At 33.2% G+C, this 23,921-nt stretch overlaps 1 protein-coding gene across 1 annotated transcript; it reads right to left on the reverse strand.

Annotated features, from left to right (window-relative positions):
* Positions 1 to 4,909: 4,909 nt before the first annotated feature.
* Positions 4,910 to 7,565, reverse strand: LOC18613509 (potassium transporter 5-like). The gene is made up of 6 exons (XM_088810439.1): positions 7,301 to 7,565; positions 7,144 to 7,194; positions 6,680 to 6,940; positions 6,420 to 6,587; positions 6,081 to 6,335; positions 4,910 to 5,962 (listed from the first exon to the last, which is right to left on the reverse strand). Exons 1-6 carry the CDS (start codon positions 7,494 to 7,496, stop codon positions 5,079 to 5,081), a joined length of 1,815 nt encoding a protein of 604 aa, XP_088666565.1. The 5' UTR covers positions 7,497 to 7,565; the 3' UTR covers positions 4,910 to 5,078.
* Positions 7,566 to 23,921: the final 16,356 nt, after the last annotated feature.

Genomic DNA, 23,921 nt, shown 5'->3' on the forward strand with positions numbered 1-23,921 from the left:
TATGGGGGTTTGTGAAGAGCTCCTCGATGTGAGGACGCCTGTGATTTATAGGCCAAAAAAGAGGGAGGGCCCATGGCAAATGTCACTTTTTTCCAACGTGAATTACATATGTCGATGGTGACTTTCTTGACGATTCTCAGATCTAATTTTTCCTTTTTATATTATCTTATAGCTGACTTTCCAAACTCTGATAAGGTTTTTTTTTTTTAAACCAAAACTCTAATAAGTTCGTGTCCAAAGTTTTGGGATACTTTTTGAAATACCTACTTACATTTTAGGCTTTTCCAATTTCCTAATTTTTTCTGTTCCCCTTGTGATCAAATGATGGCAAAGAATACTTCAAATTCCAAGACTTGAATACCTCATAACAAAATTTTAAGGCCATGAGTTTGAAAAAAGAAAATATAACTTTGTATGTTTTGTCTATGCCACTGAAAATTGAGAATAGATTAAGAGATACAGGATGGCCATAATGAAAACTTTGCTTTCTTTTTGTATATCCAATATATTTTATAAGAAATATAGGATTAAGAGTGAATCCGGAGTCGATTGTTCCAAGAATGAATTATTGGGCTCAAGAAAAAAGCAAGAAGAAAAACAAAATGAGACAATGGACCGTTTTCCAAATGTCCCGAGAGGCCAACTTCATTGCATAATATTTCTGCTACATAACAATCGCCAAAGCTACAAAAGTCCAAGTCTCTCCACTCCAGCGCAATTAGATATCTAATTCTATAATAGATGAGTCATTACTCAACAAGTGTACAAATAATCTAGACCAATGCTTTCTCTCCAGTGACGTGAAGAAGAAGAAGAAAAGTCACGTGCGACGTGTGTGTCTGCCTTTTTCCGCGTTAAAAACGGAAATGCTGTCTCTATGGAGTGGCCATTCGGGGTCCTCACCCAATAGGAAGGAAACTAGGAACGCGTATCATCTCTTTCTTTTGTTTGTTTTGGTGAAGGTACCATGCCCTTATTCTTGTCGATACAGCCTGGGACAGGCCCACGTGGTCCAATCATTGCAAACTCCTTTTAAAGAGGTCTGAGTTTTGTAATTTTTTATTAGTAACAAAGAAGGAAAAAAGATGTAGTTTATACTTGTTTACCAAAAAGATAATTAGTTAATCAGCATCTGTCCTCATACACGTGAGATTCCGATTCCCTTGCAGTCGTAAACACGAAATCTTTAAGGCTTGCAGTCAAAAGTTTCGCTTCATCAAGTTGACCTTTATCAGCTCTCTCAATCTACCGCTTTTTCCTCGACTAGGTTTTCTATATGATTCAAACTCTAATACCTTCACTTCAATTTTGTCATTGGAAGAATGAGATTAAAATTCATATGATTCCTATATTTATAATTCAATAAAATACTTAAATTTTTAATATTAAAAATTAGTAAACAGTCAATTTCATGCTTTCACGATTATTAACTAATATTTTTTTACAATGATATTTTTATATATAAAGCGCGTAGATTCCGTGTTTAATACCTAAAAGAAAGATTTTTGAAATTGCCAAGCTGAGATAATTCATAACAGAACTAATTAAATTGCCATTTCTATAATCTATTAGTATTAAGAAATTATATGTTGAATCATATATCCTATTAGTTTTTGGAAGCTCAAATGAAGCTATTCTGTAGTGTTAAGATGAGACAAAACCCAGTGTAAATCGGGGTTTCTTTCCATGCATTTGCCTTTGGGCCTGCAAGATCTCGAAAAAGGTCAGGCACTAGAGTTCCAGATCAGGTAGGAGCCTAGAATCAACATTGTCAATATGTTATGTAGAATATATACTAAATTAAACCAAGATTTGTGGATAGGCCTCAAAACGAAAGCCTCTCATGTAGGATATGTACTGGTGCAATAATACATGTCACGGTCTTTTTCTTTTTTGCAAATAAAGAATTCCCATCACTACTGCGACCAGATTAATTATATCTCCATGGCCTATCAGTCTCTTGGCATCTGGAATATTCCTACGATTAAATTTAATTAAATGATAATACTCTATTTGGTCATCTATGGCATTGTAACAACCGCTAGCTTTCACATTGATTACAAAAAAAAAAGGTAATTAAGAAGTGCAATCATTATATATTAAACTATTATATATGATTTTTCCCTAATCTATTTCAACGGACTTCAATTAGTCAATTGGCATAGACATGAGAAAATAATAAAAATTGCTCAATAATTGATATATTAAAATGGTTATTAATTGATTGGAATCATCAATACATGTGATTTAAAGTAAGTTAAAATTTGTGTCTCATTCGATCTGAATAACTAAATAATGATTGAGCAAGTAATTTGAATCGCTATGCTCAGGAATAACCGTCATTAACAAATACTTGCTAAAATTACTTAATTTCCACACGATGTGTCTTGATTTTTTTTTTAAATTATAGTTTTTAGTTTCAGTTCTCATTTTTTTTTTAAGATAGAAAAAGAAAAGGCTACACTCAACGAGGCAGATTAGGATTTGAGGATCGGGGGTCAAGAATATTTGTTAAATGTGTCAATCAATATTATTAGTTTAAAAAAAGAAAAAAAATTACACATGACTAACTTTTATTTAGTGAATTTTTTATATATAAAAAGGAACTTCATTAGTAATGCTTAGAGAAAATAGAGGATATAGAAAAATTCAAAAAAGAGATCTCTATTACAATCTTGTTGGGTATCCACTTTGTTATTAGAAAATTAATTTGATAAGATGTGTAACATTCTCATTTATAAATTTTTGAGATTTTCATATTTATCCTAGATAGGATTGAAGCATCATGCTGACTTCTTTTTGAAGTGTTTGACGTGACATTCTCCTTAATCCACTCTTCTCAATATCTATTCTTCTTGTGACCTTTCGAATGTTTGATTAAATAATCATTTGACATTAAAAGATATGAATTTGTTTTACGAATCAATGACATTCACATAATGAATTCAATATCAACTGGTGAAAGTAATTCATGGACCATATCGATTCTCCAACCTCTCTTAATCAATTAGATCAGCAACAAGCATGGGTACTAAAATTAAAAAAGAAGAAAAATAAATGACAATCCAAGCAACAATAGTTATTTATTTTTCTCAAGTTCGAAAACAATAATTGCGCATTTTTAACATTTCTAGCGCTATTATCTAATTAGGATTTGCTTTGTAGCTAGTTACCTTCTAAAGTGCAGGTGAAGCGTTGGGTTTAATCAAATAAACTGTTTAGACAAATTGAGATCAGCATACTAGCATGGCTAAAACACGAATATTAGGAGCCAAAAGAGAATTCTGTGTACGTACGTGTAAGTTTTTGGTTGGCATCGAAAACTTCTGAGTCATATAAATACAAAGGATAGATCGTTGGCTTATAATCAAGGATTTTTAATTTTGGCTTTATTTGATTCTGGTTTATCTCACAAACGGCTATAAAGATGATGCTCACACTCACCTCATTCTCACCAAACCAAGTGAACACCCGGGCTTGCCACACTTTTTTCCATCTCTATATATCTTGTCGCTTCTCTTCTTCAACTAGCTTCATTTGCATTCTCATCTCTTAACAAACCCACAGTCTAATTCTGGATTCTTTTGAGCCGTCTTCTCATTACAAACTAGAATCTTCTTGGATCATATATCTCTTATTTATTTATTATATGTTAGTAGGTTCATGGATTATTTCCCAACAAACTCTCTGCCAATTAATCCCACAATCTTTTTCTAGCTCCTAAGAGAAGGTATCTAAGCCGTTAGATGTGCTTGTTAGAACAAAGATTAATTAATTAAACTTGGTCGACATTGTGATTGTGTGCTGCAAATTTACTGCGGCAAAGATGCGGGGGAAAGCAAAGAATATTCCAACATGAAACTAGAAAGGGATAAATGGCATCTGCGTGTATTTTGTTTCGCAACGAAAATTATTGAGTCATGTTAGTACAAGGGATACGATGCTTGGAATCCAATAATTTCTGTCCACTTTGGATTATGTATAATTGAATTTTTTGCTAAACCGCTATGAGATGAGAAACATGTGGATTTGATTACATATATATATTTGGATGCCATTAATACTTAACAAAAGCTTTCAGTACTAAACTTTTGAACAAACGGAAAATTATTGTTTTTATTTTTATTATTGAAATTCAATGGAAGATCTTGGTTCATGGTGGGCTTAACATGTCAGTCACTTGGGCCCGAATGGTTAAGCCCATTTATTAAGAAGTAGAAGCAGCCTAGGCCTGCACAGAATTGAACAAGTATCTGGCCCTTGAACTAGAAGGCAAGATTCTAAAGTCTAAGCCATTACGAGACAGCTATACAAAATAATTTTCTTTGTTCATTAAAAATTAAATGGCCAAACAAGTCTAACCGAACATTTTTGCCTCTTATTTTTTCTTGTAGCTCAATTTGATCATTATTGTTGCTCCAGCTTTATAAATCAGGGTATAAAGTATAAAGAGATAGAATAAAGGGTAGCATTGAAGATGAAAATAAGATGTGCTCATTTGCATTCAATTTCAATGTGCTTATAGTAAAAATATAGGATTAGATGGATTGTTAGAGAGGTAAACATTTTATTACGTGTGATGGATCGAGATTAGATACTTTAATATCATTGCATGAATGGTCGAGGGTGGGTTTGTGGGGTTAGTAGATATTTGAGTGCTATCACCAAGTGTAACGGTCTGAGATTAGAGAGAATGATCATGAAACAAGAGTATTTTAAGAAATGTATAGAGGTTTTAGATCAGTTTGTTCTTTGTTAGTCATTAAAACTGAAATAAGTCTTCTGTCTAACTAAGGTTATGGACTTAAATCATCATAATGCACTATGTCATTGTTCTTTTCTATAACAGATCGCTTTTCAACAAAAAAAAAAAAAATTAAACATGTAATTAAGGAGCAAAGTATGGATGCACTAGGAATGAAAAGTTTTTATCATATCCTATAAAGTATAACGCTCTCCATTAGACTAATTAATGAAAGTCAGGCTTTTTAATACATTAATTTTCAGCTTTCTTCAAGTACTTGAGGCGTAACCACCTTTTGAAGTCCATGCCCTATTTCACTTCAAGTTATATTATACTAAAGCTGATAGGTCATGCCAACTTTAAGCATGCGCTGGTGAGGAATGTCAAAAACTTTATCACTTTGCCTCAAATTTTTTTTCAGGAAATTGTAAGCATAGTCTATCAAAACCCTCTTCCCAATATGGGCTCCTTCGCCTGCAATTATCTCAGTCTCTCCGATCAAGTGGACAATACCAGCTTGCAGTGCTTTGTCTACTATTTCAATTTCCTTTTGCACCATCTGTTGTTCATGTTCAACTTGCTCTTCATTTAGTATTTGAGAAGACAATATTTCTTCTTGGATAAACTCTTTCAATCTTCTAGCTACTGTCTTCTCAAAGAATTCTTGCTCATATCGTACATCTTTATATCCACATCTAACAACGCAAGAAAAGATACTAAGCTCCCTTGGTTCTACTCTTTGGAAAAGAAATCTTTCTTCAATTGGAACTTTGTTAATTGGAAGTGATTTGATGGTGACAAAAACAAGAACCGAATGCAATGCTGGCACGTTTGACACATAATGTTGAAATATGGGTGGAATACCATGAACAAGCTCCGAATAAAACATTGCAAGTCCAGGAATTCTGCAGAAGTTTGAATTGGTAGATATCTCCTTTAATCTTGAAGGAGAAAACTTGTGATCAAGCTCATAATAGTACTTTCTTCGGTATACATCATTCCAGACATACATTATAGTCATTAGAACTGCCGCAAAAGCCAGTGGCAAGAATCCTCCTTGGGAAAATTTGTAGAGAACTGAACTCAGATAGAGTAGTTCTACAGATCCAATGGTAAGAACATAGGAGATTACCAAAACCATGTTAGTTTTCCATATCATGATCATAATGAGGACCAGCATGGATGATGTAAGTGTCATAACAAATACGACCGCAATTCCTGTATGCAAGAAGTTCAAGCTATTAGAAGATTTGTCTAATTTATCTAGAAATAATTAAATTATTGTGAATTAAGAAGAGGTTGAAACTTAAATTGAGGAAGCAGTCTTGTGAATTACCATATGCATGGCCAATCTTTTCAGCGGTCTTGAAACCAGCAGTGACCCCGACACAAGCCAGCATCAGTAAGTAGTTGACTTCAGGAATGTAAACTTGTCCGTCGTGCTTGGCAGATGTATGCACAACTTTAACGCGAGGGAAACACCCTAGGGAGAGTGACTGATGGATTATAGAGAAAGTCCCTGAAATCATTGCCTGACTTGCTATAATCGAAGCCAACACGGACACCACAAACATTGGCCAGTACAAAGTGCCTGCATAGATCACAAGTAGCAACTCTAACACCACAGAAAAGGAAATTAGAACAAAATTCATGTCCATGGACATTTACTATTCACCTGGTATCGATTCGTAAAAGGTATTTGAAACTGAATTTTCATGTTCGCGAAGGAAAGAGGCTTGTCCTGTATACGCCAAAATCAGAGCAGGGTAGGTCACAGCGCACATGCTTATTCGAATAGACTGAACTGTGAAATGGCCAACATCAGCAAATAGTGCCTCCGTTCCTGTATCAAATTTTAGAAACTTTTCTTAGGCCAAAAGAGGGTGAGAGAATGGGGGAAATAGCTTATTGAAGAAGGGAACAGAAAAGTGAAACCTGTTATGGCTAGAACTACGCCACCAAGAGAAACCCAAGCATCCTTTTTGTTCCTGGTAAAGTATTCTACAATGTATTTGGGATTTATGGCTTTCAGCACTGTTGGATCATATTTTATGAAGTTGTAGACACCAATTCCACTTATGAGAGCGAACCAGATGCAAATTAGGGGAGCGAAGCTATATCCCACTTTGCCAGTTCCAAATCTTTGAACCATAAAGATGCAGACCAATATGGCTATTGATATCCAAAAAATCCTATCTGTTTGCAGCATATATATTTACATTAAAGAATTGCCTTTTGTTCTGAATTAACTTTTTCTGGGCTTTTGGGGATGTATAGAAAGAACTAAATTTTATCTCTTTTTCTTTATAAATGTTTAAACATGATAAATTTAGCATATAATCAGGTTAATTTATCTTGAAGTGCTGCATGGCCGAGAGAAAAATAACATATATATGTACCTTCAGTCATGGCAGATGTAGCTTTCCTGATGCCTCCCATAGCCGATAAGACTACAAGCCAAGTTGTCACAAGCAAATTTTAGTTTCTGTTATAATGCTTTCAATAATTAATGTTAATAGAATCTAAAATAATATACAAACAAGAAATAGTAAAAACCTGATATGCATGGCGTGAGGATACCGTCGCCAATGACCATGGAAGTACCAAGCATAGTAATGTATAATAGGAAAATTTTGGAAAATTGGCTCTTCTCTAAGTTGGACTTGAGTCTTGATGCTAGTTTTAAGTGCTTGCCGGGCAAATCCAGTCGGAAATTAGATACGTCACAATCCTCAGCTTGTTGATTCGGCATCAAGCCCACCCTTACATGTACGCATATCAACGAGTACAGGGCAAATGTTCCTCCTAGTAAACACGTGTGAGATGGGTCATGCTTTTTCATTTTGGAGACAGATGGATCATGCTTTAATTTAGGTACGTGCTGATTATAATTATGGAAACAATTTTGTAGTATGAAATAATGTCATAAATTACAAGTATTAACAAGATACCTATCGTTCCATATAAAACTTTTATGTAATTCCCAAAATAATTTAGTATTAAGAAAAGATCAATTTTAGCGTCCATAGTAGAAAATGAAAATGAACCAACAAAGACCCTCATGCATAAACACTCTGTTGGTGTTTAATTATATGGGTTTTGGCGGTAATTCACTAGTAAAATAGTTTTAACTCGTGCCCAAAAGTCCAAAAGAATACTTGGCAATGTCAACAAAACGTCAACACCAGAGTCAAAACTATGAAATCGAGACGAATTACCAAAAAAGGAAGGATAGAGCAGGACAAAAATGAAGAACAATATATATAGTTTCATTCGGAGCTAATTAATTGTAACTAAAAGAAGTATTGGTGGAGGTTTTTGATTATCTTACGTACCTTCGCCGTTATGGGTGGCTCGTAAGACAATGATGACGTACTTGACGAGAGGGATGAGGGTGAGGGTATAAAAGATCAAAGAAAGAACCCCCAATATGTCATCTCTGTGATTTATACCATTGCTGAAGGTGCTAGCAAAGACATAGAGCGGGGACGTTCCTATATCTCCATAAACGATGCCAATGCTCTGGAATGCTAGATGCAGGGTCACCGACCATTTTAAAGCCTCCAAAATCATTTCAACCATTTCAACCATGTTAGAATATAATATTACCAGCACATCAAACATTTTAGTTTTTTGTCTTCCAAATTTAAGTAGACTGAAAGAGGCAAGGGGATCGCAGTCGCAGACCTGGGAGCCAAGGCTGTTGCGGCCTGGAACCTTGCCTGATTCAAGGTCCAGGGAATCACCGCTGCGCAACTTTTGTAATGAGCCACCGTTAATTCCTTCCCGTTGGTCTTCGGGAACTTCCACATGGCTTTCTTCCATAGCTTCCTGGACACCAGTGTTGGACATTTCTCTTGAGTCTAAAAACTAGGATTGTTATATATATGTCAAGAACCCCTCTGTGTCAGACGCAGAGAGGTTGGGGAGTATGCAGGAGTTGGCTCGATCAAGTGTTATTGGGTTGATGTGAGGTGTAGATACCAAACAAATGAAAAAAAAATAGTAATTGAATTAAAAACAGAAAAAAAGAAGGATAGAAAAAGCAAGATCCAAAACAATCGAGAAAAAAAATTGGAAAAGTCAGAAAATCAAAGAGAAAAGAAGAAAATAAACGATGGATTTCTTTAGGTTCAAAAATTCTGAATTTAGCACTGGTTGATCTGAATCGAAATAATACTTGCCTTAAATAACATGTATTTTTACTTTAATTTCAGTTTGTTTCGTTGTACTTGAAACAGCAAATGCTAACTGTCATGTGTGTGATGTGTTAGCTTGCATGTTTGAGTTAATTTTGCATTAAACACTTGTTTTATTCTCTTGACAAGTGTTTACATGTACGTCTCATATTTAAGTGTTGTATTTAGTGTTGATATTATGATGGGAAAACAACTTTGTTTCCATTGACTCTGTTTTCTAGCTTTTATCCCTGTTCTTTGTTCCATAATACAGTCCCTTTGCTCTGTACTGCAATGTTCATTTTTTTTTCTCTTGTTTTATATCATGGTATCATAGCTTTAAACCGATCTTTGGACCCCCACAAAGTTAGAAATCAATCTTTTATACTCTCTCCAATACCTATTCGCAGCTACCCTTCCTGATACAGATGACAACTACTGTTTCTCACCAAGCTCCACCAATTTTTGATGGCACTAACTATTCAGTTTGGCCCATCAAGATGAAGGCCTTTCTAAAAGACTACAATCTCTAGAGTGTGGTTGAAAATGAGAATGAACCACCAACATTGAGAGACAATGCATCACAAGCATAGGCAAAGCAATATGAAGAAGATATTGCAAAACATTATGGAGCCTTATCCTCCTTGCATTCAACAGTGTCAAAATCTATCTTTAGCAGAATAATGGGGTGTGAAACAACAAAGCAAGCTTGGAATAAGCTTGAGGAGGAGTTTTTGGGGTGTGTCAAGACCAAACATGTCACGACCCGAAACCTTTCTCGGGCCATGACAACCGTCACGACATCTCGACTGACACTCATTATCCGGAATGCCAATCAGAATCCCGCAAGGCTTACATATCAGTTTCTTGCATTTCCTGTGAATAATCGTTGTTAAACATTCCGTTTTAAATAATTACCAGTCGTTTTCGGCTCAAGTAAATCAAAAGACAAAAATTATTTTATTTATTTTTTAAAAAAAGATTTATAGACAAATATTACTATTCAAAATATTGATTAAAATATAGCATTTTATATAAAATAATATTTATAGAAACACGTGTAAGTAATCTTTTGTAACGTGGAAGTAAAATAAATTCATACATACAATAATTTACAAAGTTATAATGTACAATAATAATTACAATGACAAGTGGCCCATAAATACACCAAGTGTTGGTGATAGTAATCTACTGTCTGTTAGATAGAGGGGTTAATTAGAATCCTCGACAAAATCGGGTATCTACAAGCTACCACAGGCTTGAAATATTTGAAAAGGAGGTGGGTGAGATTTTGCAATCCCAATGAGTAAACAGACATTATTATAAATATTTAAAGGCGAGTAAAATGGAGGCAAGTTTAAATAACAAATCACAAACCATTTCATAAGGTTTTCAATTTATTTCTTAAACCATAAAATATTTGTAATTTAGCAAAATAGTTGTTAAGGCTTATGACTTTTATTAGAAACAAGGTTCAAGCCAAAAACTAGTCTTCAGAGATACCTTGGCCGAGGCATCTAACCGAGTCTGTCAAGGTTGTTAAGATATTTACATGTTAAACACATGTTAGTTTTGAAAACAAGCCGTTCCTTGGCATTAGCCGAGTTACACATTCACGTGGGGGTTCGACGTGAAGTGAGCTCTAACACTACCCTGGGTGTTACCCTCATCGCCTCTACAACAGGAGTAACTATGCAACCGAGTTTACCGTACCCCTCTAATAGGCAGTCCATGGAAACCCGTTACTGCAGTGACTAAACCCACCAATTTTAATAAAATTTCGATAGTATAACGTGGCTTTTATTTATTTATCCAGCCTGCATAGTAAAAGATATCTTACATAAATTCTCAATGCAATTATAAAATATAGCCACATATACTCATATATCATAAGTCATTCATAAGAAAATATATTTTTCAAGACAACTGACAGCCTCCAATTACTCAATTTCATGATCAAAAGTTTCTTTTTTCAGATAATCAACACAATATATTTATTTGTCACATTTATTTCTAAAACATCAAAAGTCCCATTTTAATCTCATTTTCGTTTCATAAAATACATAAAGAGCATTTAAAAATAAACTCTAGATAATTTACAATAATAATAGGTTTACTCACAGTTTGTACAAATTAAATGCTTTCTAGGTGCCCCGATCACTGTTCGTCGGGTACGACTTCTTTGCCTTTACCTGAAGGCTCTCCTCCTAGACACATTGCAAAAATTATACAATTCACCACATTGATGCTAAATCACGATATAATTTACTTAAATCCTATACTAATTCATGGTATGAAATGCAATAGCCTAAAACAGCTTAAACGCGGTATTAACCTATTTTTGGCACTTTACCCGATAAATTGCTAACGTGCTCCATTTTAGTTCTAAATTGTCCCATTTTCTTTCCAACATTTCTAACCATTAAATATCAGCCAATAACCCTCTAAAATCACCAAAATCAGCTCACTTTCCTCCTTAGAAAATTTGGTCAAAAATAGGACATTAACTCGGTTAATTTTCTACTTTGTTTTTCTATCACATTTAACCATTTTTCATCATTTTCTCTTCATTTCTCTTAGAATAAAAATCAGTTCATCATCATTGTATATCACTGAATATTAGGCCAAGGGTGGGTATTGTGAGAATTTCATGCTTTCTTGCCCTATTTGATTTCTATACACATTTAATTAACTAAAACTACCAATTTAACTAAGAATCAAAACATAAAAATTTCAAAATCCTTCCCCTTGAAATTCGGCCAGCCCTTGGTATCACTTTTTGATCTCTCTCCTCAAGCATGCTAAATGGAAACAAAGGCATAGGAAAGGTAGAAATCAAGCTAAAGTCGAAAAATCTTACCGTTAAACGCATAAACGGACGAAAAACGCGAATTCCCCTTTGAATTTTCTAGTTTTCCTTTGGTTTTTCTCTTTTCTTCCTTTCCTCTCTATTTTCTCTCTTATTTTCTCCTTATGGCCGACCATCACCTGATGTGGGGTTTAAATGAGCTGATTTTCCTTTAAAATAATATTAAATCATTAAAAAGTGCCATGTATCACTTTTCCATTGGCTCGTTTTTAAAATTTCATCCTTTAAACTTCAATTTTTTTCACCACTTAAAATACCATAGTTATTCAAACCAAAAATAAATAAATCCTATGATTTTGACAAGTTTTGGGTGGTGAAAATTACGGTTTTACCCCAACGCGATAAAATTATCGTTTTGCCCCTATGTTTCAAAAATTACCGAAATTGAAAATTTTCACTTTCTATCATTAAATTATACTCCAAATAGTTAATCTTGGTCAAAAATTTCACTCCATGATCAAATTATTATCTTAGGTGGCAAAATGACGATTTTACCCCTGAACATCAAAATTTTCAATTTTCCCCAAATGAACCCTCGAACTCCGAACAATCATTTTTAGTCCTTCCTGGATTGTAAAATATTAAATTTCGTCCTACGATTCCTTTTTGAACTAGTTCGAGGTTAAATCAACTCAAATGTACCGTTAGGTATAATACCGAGTTTCGTCTATTCTTAGGGGCTTTCTTAGCGTAATAACATGTTACTCAGTGCATGTATGTCATGACATGTGTTTATAGGATCGGGTTTTACAAAACAAATACATTTGCCAAATCTTGAGAAGAATTTGAACTTTTGAGAATGAAAGATAATCAGTTAGTGAAATACTATGTTGATTTGGTGATGAAGTTCGTCCACCAAATTCAACTTATGGGAGAAAATATGACAAATGCTAAAGTGGTAGAGAAGGTGTTAATCAACTTACCAAAAAGGTTTGATGCTATTGTCTCTTTTTCGTAGCAATCTAAGAATCTTTCTCATTTCACAATCACTGAATTGGTCAACACATTGCAAGCTGATGAGCAAAGGAAGGCAGTTATGAGAAATGGAAAAATTGATAATGCTTTAGTTGTAAAATCAAAAGGAAAGGCTCGTGTAGAATCTTTACAAACAAAGAACATAGCTGAAGCCAAAGGCAAGGATAAAGGCATTATATATACTGGAAAGTTTCAAAACAAGAGAATGAAATTTCTAGTATGTCCTTGTAAAAAGGGTTCTTGTGATAGGGAGAAAAAACATTGTAAACAAGTAAAAGATGCGTCGGAGGCGATGTAAAGGAAGATTAAAGCAATTCTTGAAATATTGAGTGTTGTGGAAGGTGGAAGATAATAAGAAGAAAATTAGGGAGTTGAAGAGAATTAAAGAGAGAATTTAGAAAGAGAAACTCTAGAGAAAAATGTGTTAGCTTTGGTCGGAAGAGAAGTCCTTGAATGAATTATGAAAGCCTTATATATAGTGCCAAAAGTGATGGTTTCAAGAAAAGCCTTTAATGCATGTAATGAACGACATTATTAAGAAGAATTTTAATGTTTGGTAACCATTACTGAGAATTAATATAGAGTAACAGTTAGAAACCCATTATATGACTATTAAAGTAATTAGGTGTAATAAGAATTGTTCTCGAGTAGAAGGTAATAGAGAAGATATATACATGAAAAACTATATGAGAACAAGTTAAGAGAAGAAAGTGTACATGAACAGATACAAGAAAACAAGGTAAGAGGAGAAAACACTTGTACTTCAGGACAAGGTTAAGAGGAAGACCTCTTAACTACCTCTATATCTGAGTCACCAAGCCAAAACTCTTTGAAACATTTTAAGATAAAAGTAACTCATAAATCCTGCCACTTATTCTGAGTTAATTTCATTGCTATCAGTGTGCAGTGGTTGTTCCATTTATCTTCATTGTTATGCGTGAAGGATGCTCCACTTATTCTAGTTGTTTTGTGTGAAGTAATACTTCACTTGTTTTAATTGTTTTACGTAAAATAGTGTTTCACTTGTAATAGTTGTTCTCATTGTTCTTTGTATAATATTATGCAGTAAAGCAATTTTTTAGAGAATAGATGTTAACCAAAATCAAGTATCTACAGTCCTCATTGTAAAAAAAAAAAAGTCATACATAAGAATTTTGTTAGTTTAGGCTTGGGTTAAATGTAATGCATGCAATCAACTAGGCCATGTTGAAAAAGTCTATAAAAACAAACATGGGTTGCTAGAAAAATCTTCCACTGTAATTGAGAAAGTTGAAACTGCAAAAGAACAGCTTTTTGTGGCAACATATGGTCATGCTTTTGATGATTCAAAATGGCTACTTAATAGTGGTTATTCGAATCATTTAACACCAAATCCAACATTGTTTTCTGACTTGGACATTCATCATCACGCTAGAGTCAAAATAGGAAATAATGTTTACTTATAAGCAGGAGGGAAAGGGATGGTTGAGATTCAAACATCATTAGGGCTCTTAAAATTGAATGAGTCGACCTTTGTTGATGTTACCTATCAGCTTGGAAAACAAACTAGAAAGTCCTTTCCCATTGTAAGTTCTAGTATAGCTAAGAATAAGCTCAGCTAATTCATACTGATGTTGTTGGTCCCATGAGTGTTGATTCCTTAAGCGGCAGCAAGTACTTTGTGTGTTTCATTAATGATTATAGCAGGATGGCTTGGATATATTTTTTGAAATTCAAGTATGAATTCCTTAATGTCTTTGTCAAATTCAACACCAAAGTTGAAAATGAAGTTAACAGAAAAATTAAGACTTTGTGTTCTAACAATGGTGGTGAGTGTAGAATTCACCATTTATCTGGAAGATCATGGAATTCATCACTAGTTAACTATATCTTATTCTCCTTAATAGAATGGGTTTTATGAAAGGAAAAACAAAACTATTCTTGAAATAGTGAGATGTCTGTTGTTTGAAAAAGATTTGCCAAAGAGATTTTAGGCAAAGGTAGTTAGTACTATTGTATACTTGTTGAATCTTTTACCAACTCGAGCTTTATTAGGAATGACAGCTTATGAGGCATGGCCTGGAATAAAACCAACAGTTGATCATTTAAAAATATTTTGGTGTTTATGTTATCATCTAACACTAGAAAGCTTAAGAGGCAAACTTGAGCATAAGTGTTAACCTAGTATTTTGATTGGCTATAGCTCTCAATCAAAAGGATATAGAGTATATTTAGTTGAATGTGAGAAGATTGTGGTCAGTAAAAACAATGTGTTTGATGAAAGTTCAAAGTGGAATTAATCTCTATAACAACCAATTAACTTTGATTTTCTTCCCAACAATGAAAAAATCGATACAAATCAACAAAACTTGGTTAAGATTGAGTCTAATGAAGATAATGTTGATGACTTTCATGTTATGGGCACTTGTTTAGTACAAGAAGTTTATGACAGAAGTCTTATAGCCTCTGTAGAACCAAATTCATACAATAAAGCTTTAGAATTTGTAGAATGGAGATCAGCAATGCAAGAAGAATTGGATATGATTAACAAGAATCGTACATGGTCACTTTGTTAGCTTTATTCTGGTTTTAAAATGACAAAATTAATTGATTTAAATGTGCTTTGAAAATGTTTTTAAACTTGAAAAAAATCCTCAAGAGTTTTGAAGTTGATTTTGCATAGAAAAATATTTTAAGATAACTCAAACTCTAAATCCCAACCTTAAGAATCAATCTTTTGATTAAAAAGAATTGATTCACAATTGAATGGAAAGCAACATTTATTCTTTTATTATAGGAAGAATCGATTCTGAAAAAAGATTAAGTCAATTCTTGGAAGATAGAAGCTTTAGGATTTGAAAAATATCGACACCTCAAAGAATAAGGTTTGATTCTGAAAGAACAAAATGCAGAAAGAAGAATTCAAGCATGAAAGAATCGATTCTCCTTGAAGTAATCATCGGTTCAAAGTGAGAATCAAAGATCACAAGTCTAAAGACAAAGAATTGATTCTTAAGGAAAAAGATATCGGTTCTTGAAGCACCAACGACAAAAATCAAAAACTTGGCGAAGAAGAAAGAGATGGTACATATGGATAAGATTGGAGCGCCAAAGATCAAATTCAAATTCAAATTTTAGCATCAAACCACAGTGAAGAACCTATACCTTGGAATAAAGGAATCGATTCTACAAAAGTGTAAAAGTGTGACCTTTGAACCAAGTTGAGGAAGAACCAACCTCTCTAGAAGGAAGAATCAATTCTACATATACGACAAAAATGTGCAAGTTGGCTAGAACATACGAAAATAATTTTGAAATATACTCCAACAAGTATATTCTTCAATGCCTATAAATACCTAATGAAATAGCCTCTGAAAGCAACGATTTGAACGATTTGAACGATTTTGAAGGGTAGAGAAGAGAAGGAAAACAAGAAAGAGAGCCTAAAGTAGAAAAATCTTTCCTTTAAAGAAAATCAAGTTCACATTTTTATCTTTTAGCTAGAGTTTCTTAAGCCTAAACTTCACTTCACTATTCATCATTCTTGGGAAAGCTCTCTCTTTTTTCTACTCAAATTCCTTACCAACCTTATTAGAAGTTTTGAGCTAGAGATTTTTTTTAAGAATCCACTATTGTATTAGGTTTTACTTCCTTGAAAAGGTATTAGTAATGTTATGCCTCCAAGCAAAAGGTAGAGAGGTTGTGCTTGATCTTTAAAAGGTATTTTGATTGTAAAGGTTGTGCTTGATCCCTAACAGGCATTTTGATTGTAAAGGTTGTGCTTGATCTTAAAAAGGCAGTGACTTTGGTTGAGGTTGTATTTGATCCTTGAAAAGGCATTTGGTTGTAAAGGTTATGTTTGATTCTGTGTTAAAAGGAAAGTTGATAGTGGTTTCAAACTCCTTGTGCTATCAAGAGAAAAGATGTAGGTATCAAAAGCCGAAAATCTATAAAAACTTGGTTGAGTTCTCTTTAATTTTTTACACTTTACTTGCTTAGCTTATACTCTGTTTTTATAGCTCTGTTCTTTATACTTGAGCTGCATTGAAAATTGGAAAAGGAGGAATTTTTATTTGATAAATAATTCACCCACATTTTTGGTTACTTTACTTTAAGCTTATTTATTTAACACACTTGTTGATAGACCTGCAAATCAATATGTTATTGGAGTAAACTGAGCCTTCAAGAAGAAATAATCCTGATAGTACTTTGAACAAATGCAAGGCTCGACTTGTAGTTAAGGGTTTATCACAGTTGCCTGGTGCCAATTATAAGGAGACATTTGATCCAGTTGCTCAATATGATACTATTCGATTGTTACTTGCCTTAGTTACTGGATTTAGATGGCAATTGTTTCACTTAGATGTGAAGTAGTATGCCTTTCTCAATGTTACACTTCAAGAAGAACTCTATGTTAAGTAACCTGAGGGATTTCAAACCAAATCAGATTCCAACAAAGTCTACCGATTACACAAGGCTTTATATGGCTTGAAATAAGCCCTTTGTTCATGGTACCGTAAAATTGATGCTTATTTGTTGAAGCAAGGATTTGTAAAATGTCCCAATGAAGCAACCTTTTATGTTTGCAAGGTTAAAGGTGAGACTCAGTTAATTATTTCATTGTATGTTGATGATTTGTTGGTGATAGGCAAGGATGACAATGCTGTACATGAATTCAAGTCAAAGACGATAAAACACTTTAATATGTTTGACCTTGGTTTTTAATTTTTGAAAGGGTGTCTGACCTTGGTTTGATGAGTTATTTTCTTGGAATACAAATTTGCCATATTGATAGAGGCATTTTTGAATATCAAAGAAATTATGTAAAAAAACTCTTGGAAAAGTTTCACATGATTGATTGTAATTCAATTGCTACTCCTTTTGTTGTGACTCAAAAGATTTTTGCTAATGAAGGTTGTCCATTGAAGGATACTACTATTTTCAAAAGTTTAATTGGAAGCTTATTATGTATCTGCTCCACTTGACCGGAGTTAATGTATTCAGTGAGCCTATTGTCAAGATTCATGCAACAACCTATTTATGTTCATCTCACGGCAGCAAAACATATCCTTAGATACTTGAAAGGCAGTTTGAGTTATGGAATTTATTTTTTGCAAAATGAAGAAGCTAAAGTTGATTGGATGTTCTAATAGTGACCAGGCATGGAGCATGGAGGATTCCAAAAGCACTTTTGGATATATTTTCTCCTTTGACAATAGTGTTTTTTCTTAAAACTCTCACAAGTAGGCGATTGTAGCACAATTAACTGCAGAAGCAAAATATGTTGCAGTCAATGTGTCACGACCTGGAACTCCCCTCGAGCCTGTGACAACCACCGCGGTGCCCCGATGGGAAATCATCTCCTAGAATGCCAACTGGAACTCCGTAAAGCTTAATATTAGTTTCTCATTTCCCCCGATGAGTAACCGTTGCCAAATATTATGTTTCAAAGGATTTTGAGCTATTTCCAACTTAAAACAGATAAATTAAAAAATTTTGTCTCAAATGGGCATTTTGGTCATTTTTCATTGAAAATTTTGAAACCAGTTAAAAATGTAGTAAACAAGTACCAATCGCATAATTCACAATTAAAAATAAGTTTAGGCATCTAAAATCTTTATTTAAAATGGAATTATAATTATTTGAATATAATAAGAAGATAAAACAAAATATTCAATAAAATATTTTATTTTCTTATAAACAGTAGTTTTGGAGTTATGCGTAAATACTTTTTGTAACGTAAAAACAAAATAAATTCATTTATACTGTAACGCAATAAACTAGAGTATTTAAATTAATTTAAATTTACAATATCAAGAGGGCCCATAATAACCAAAATTAAAGAAGCTATGAACTTACAATTTGGAAGACGCAATCCAATAGAAATCCCCGATGGAACCAGTTATCTATAGCCTACTCTGATCTTGAAATGGGAGCAAATGAAGGTGGTGAGATTATAAAATCCCAATGAGTAAACAAACATCATTTAAATCAGCTAAAGCCGAGTAAAATGAGACAATTAAAATATCCCATCATTTTTAAGTATTTCACAATTTGAAAATTTATCCCAACCCATGCAAACGGTTGTATTTCATTTAATTTCTTATTAAGGCTTATGACTTCCATAAACATTTGGCTCATGCCATCAAATAGTACTCGATGACACCTTGATCAGAGGCGTACACTCTAGCCCGCCAAGGTTGTTAAAATTTTGTATACACGTAAAACATATTTTTAATTTGAAAAACACAGTCATTCCTTGGCGTTAGCGAAGTTCATCATCATGAGGTGGTTCAGCGTGACGTGAACTCTGTCCATATCTTAGGAGATACCCTACGCGCCTTTTCAACCGAGGTACATATATATATCCGGATTCTGTGCCTCTCTAATAGGCTGGTCCACAGAATTCGCCCATTACAGTAAGCTAAACCCACCATACAATAAAATTCAATAACATGATATGACAATTATTGTAATTCACAGCCTTTCAAGGCTAAATACATATTTCATACATTTCAACACAAATATCAATTCAGCCATACATGCAAATATTGTCATAAGCCATTCGATTTCAAATCATAAATTTACAATGTAACAAGTGGTCTCCAATTACTCTATTTTTCAAAATCATTATTCGATTTCAAGACAATTTATAAAATCCTTTCATGTAAATACATTTTGTTTGTAAAACACAAAGATTTACCATTTAAACTCATTTTCATAAAATTTCACCAAAATCGATTAAAAACATACTTTAGATAATAAAAATGATGGCAAGGTCACTCACAATACTAGGAGTTCGATATACTCCTATTCCCGATCTTCGGGCAAAATCTCTCTACCCTTGTTAGAGGGCTCACCACTTATACATCATACGTGACACGAATTTCAATAAATTGTGTCAATTTATCATAAACTATTTCAGGCTCTCTAAATCTAAATGAATGCATGCGATGGGATGCAAAATGTCTGATTAATCACTTAAATGTGATATTTGACCTAAGTCACACTATACTCAGTCTAATCGGCTAAAATCTCTAATTTAACTCCAAATCAATTCTTCTCACTTTCTACACTCCAATTATACCTAAATTACCTCAGTGACTGTGAATGAGATTCAATTTATCAGTCCTGGACTAATAAACACACATATCTACACATTTGGTAAAAATTCAGATTTTCACACCAAAAGTTCCCATTTAATTTCTAGTCTCACCAAACATCAAATATCACCCAAATATAATGAAATATCATCAATTTCAGCCACAATATCCTCCCTAGAAAATTGGGCCAATAATGGTGATGGGGGAAAATGAATTCTTTTCTTATTGTTTTGTTTCTAAATATGCTAAACTAACTAAAAACACTAACATAACTTCAAATCAAATCAATCTAACTTCATTCTCTCTCCATACCCATTTGGACAGCCATGAATTCACCATGAAAACATGAAATTTAACCATGAAAAATAAGGAGAAAAGCATGGGAAAGGTAGATCACAAGTCAAAATCAAGAAATTTTACCTTTGATTGCTTGATTCCTTGAAATCCCACACTTTTTCTTTAATTTTCCCACCTAGGTTTCTTGTTTTTCTTTTCCTCTCTTTGTTCTTGCTATGGCCAGCCACATGAAGAGAAAATAAGCTGATTTTTGCTGATTTTAAAGCTAAACAAAAAAATGGATATTAACTTGACACATGTCACCATCCCATTGGTCCATTTTAATTTCTTAACTATTAAGCTTTCTCTCTCCACCACTTAAATTCCTTCAATTATCCATGATAATATTGCATAAAATTCATGTGTTGGGTAAGTGTCGGGTGTGTAAAATTACAATTTTACTCCTGAGGTAGCAAAATTACTATTTTACCCCTATGCTTCGAAAATACCGAGATTACAATTTTTTTTCACTTATCAACCTTAAATTATACTCCAATGAGTCAAATGTGATCAATCTTGATCAAAAACTTCTTTCATATTCCAATTTTATCCTCATATGACAAAATTACCATTTTACCCCTAGATAGTGAAAATTTCGGTTTGACTCCAAATTAATCCTCGAACTCCAAATCACCATATTAAACCATTCTGGGACTTTAATATTCTTAATTTCATCTTAAATTCTCTATTTGATCTAGTTCGAGGCTTAAATCAACTTTGTTGTACCTCTAAGTACAATACCGACTTTTGTCAATTTTTTTTTGGGACTCTCCTAGCATGCAAACATGCTATCCACCACATGTATGTCATGACAAATATTTTATAGATTCAGGCTCGACATCTTCTCCCCCACTTGGATCAACCATATGATCCTTCTTCATGATTGATTTCGACATCCGACTAAATATTAATATTTTAATATTATTTTATTAATAAAATATTATTTTATTAATAAAATATTATTTTATTTTAAAAATTTTATCTTGTCTCTTTGGTTCCCAAAGTTCCTTATTATGCCTTAATTCGCATCCGACCAACTTTATTTATCACCATATCAAAGTATGGGGCATTTCACAATGCAACTATGAATCAAGCCATATGATTGAGGAAAGTCTTAAATAATGATTTGACTTTTACACAAGATTCAGTTACTGATTTGTTTGTTGATAAGAAATTAGTAATTACAATTACTAAAAATTTTGTGTTTTAATGGGAAAACTAAGCATATAAGAGTAAAATTTCATGCAATTAGAGATGCTGAAAGGAATGAAAATATTGTTATTTAGCACAAAGCTGGCCCTTAGGTGAAGCCACCCAAGCAAGGGCTTTAGGCCCCCAATTTGGGGAGGCCTCAAATTTGGAGAGGCTTTATAATGTTATAATAATTATAATATAATTAATTATATTAAAAATATATAAAAATTAAAAAATATATAAAAGTAAAAAATAATTAATAAAATTATATGTTCTCTCACTTTTTTAATTATGTGCCTAATAAATCTCAATTTTCTATCACTTCCTTATTTCTAGAATGCTATTAATTCTCAACTATATTCTCTTATTTCCAATTAACTAACGGTCATATGTATTTAATCATTTCCAACAGCTATTTTTTTCTCACTTATTTCTTTTATTTCCGATCAACTCATTTAATAATTTTCAACAACTTTGTTTTTCCTATATACAAAACCAATTATTTTTTTGGTTTTCTATATAGCGGTAAAAAGCTAAAGTCATTAGATGATAATAGTTTCAAAGAATATTGCCTTAATCTTGAATGTTCCTTAAAATATAATAACTATTCTGATATTGATGGTTTAAATTTATTTTCAGAGTTAAAAATTTTTAAAAAAATTATACAAGAAGAAAACAGTCCAATTGACATACTTAATCATATAAGAAGACTCGATTATTTTCCAAATGCATATATTGCTTTTAAAATGATATTAACAATTCCAGTAAGTGTTGTTTTAGGAGAAAGAAGTTTTTCAAAACTAAAATTAATAAATCTTATTTAAGATCAACAATGTCTTAAGAAAGATTAAATGAATTGGTTATATTATCAATTGAAAAAAAATATTAGAAGAACTTGATTATAAAAGTTTAATTAAAAATTTTACATCTCAAAAAGTTAAAAAAATAAAATTTTAATAATTTTTTTAAATTTTAATAAAAAAATCTTATTTAAATATTTCGCTTCAGACCTTTAAACTTATGTAGCCGTCTCTGATTCAGCGATCAAATAGCTGACATTATCACCAAAACTCTTCCAAGGCCGTGGTTTAAATACCTAAGAAGCAAGCTGAATATTGATGATGCAAGTATTACGGAGGAGTGTTGAAGTAATACTTGCCTTAAATAACACGTATTTTGACTTTGATGTCAGTTTGCTTCATTGTACTTGAAACAGTAAATGCAAGCTGTCATGCGCATGATGTGTTAGCTTGCATGTTTGAGTTAATTCTGCGTTAAACACTTGTCTGATGCTTTTAACAAGTGTTTAACATTTATGTCTCATATTTAAGTGTTGTATTTACTGCTGATGTTATGATGAGAATGCAACTTTGTTTCCATCGACTCTGTTTCTAACTTTTATCCCTGTTCTGTGTTCCATAATACAGTTCTTTTTTTTTTTTTCTCTTGTTTCATATCAACCTGTCATTGTTTCCCTTTGAACTAATAATAGTAGCTCAGTTCAAGCATTAAATTTCTGACTTTCAACATCTTGCCCTTTATTGAGTTTGAAGAGAATATAAACATGTTAGGAATGTTAAATTGGTTATGACCTAAATATGAGCTCAATTTCAAGTCATTTTTTCAGAAAGTTGAACTTGAAGTGTCTTTGGAGATCAATTAAAATCAGAGCAACTTTTAAGGCCTAGTGCCAGCTTTTGGGGAAAGAGCAAGTAGTTGCAGATGCGGCAATGAACATAATGCTTCCCCACATGCTTTCCATATGCGAAAAGACATCATATCTCAGTAACACATCTACATAGCTCTCAGAGGTGATGTTACCCCTGTTTGTCATTCACAGAGCATTACAAGCAGATGCCCTGCACATCCTGCTTCTCGCATCCGGTTCCTTAATGGGACCAAACAACAATGAAGTGCAAGGGCCTTAATTTCAGTTCCCACTTCATTCACCCACGCAACATCAAAGGGCATTAATTTTGTCACAGATCAGACTAATGGATGCTCTGTCAACACAATATTCACTCCCAGATTTTCATTTCATATCCTCTCCTCATCTTGCCCCTGAATTCCACCCCTCTCACCCTCCAGAATCACATCTTTAGTACTATTTTTTTTTTTCTAATAATAGTTCTATGATATTATCATTACAAATCAAGCCAAAATAATATAAAAAATGAAAATTACTTATCAAAAAAACCAAAGATTCCTCAAAACCCATCCGCATTTGTCAATAATTGAGGAAGAACACATGGTCGACAAGCTGTCCTGTTCAACTCCAAGGAAGAGGTTATTCAACCTTCCCAGTGTATCATTGATTGAGGAACTCAAAACTCCTCCTTTTGAGGAATGATTGAAGTTGTTTTGCGAAGCAAAATCTTCGAAACTAGCGAATAGAGATGTGAAACATATTTTCGCGGCACATAAAGCAACCCAATCCCTAAAAGTCCACGGAGTTCCTCCAAGGATGCAAGAAATTCAAACATATACTAAAATAGATTTACTTCTCTGGAAAAAATAATTGAAGAGAATTATAACATTTTTCA

Source organism: Theobroma cacao, chromosome 1 (assembly GCF_053813885.1).
Source record: "Theobroma cacao isolate CCN51 chromosome 1, ASM5381388v1, whole genome shotgun sequence".
Classification (NCBI taxonomy): domain Eukaryota; kingdom Viridiplantae; phylum Streptophyta; class Magnoliopsida; order Malvales; family Malvaceae; genus Theobroma; species Theobroma cacao.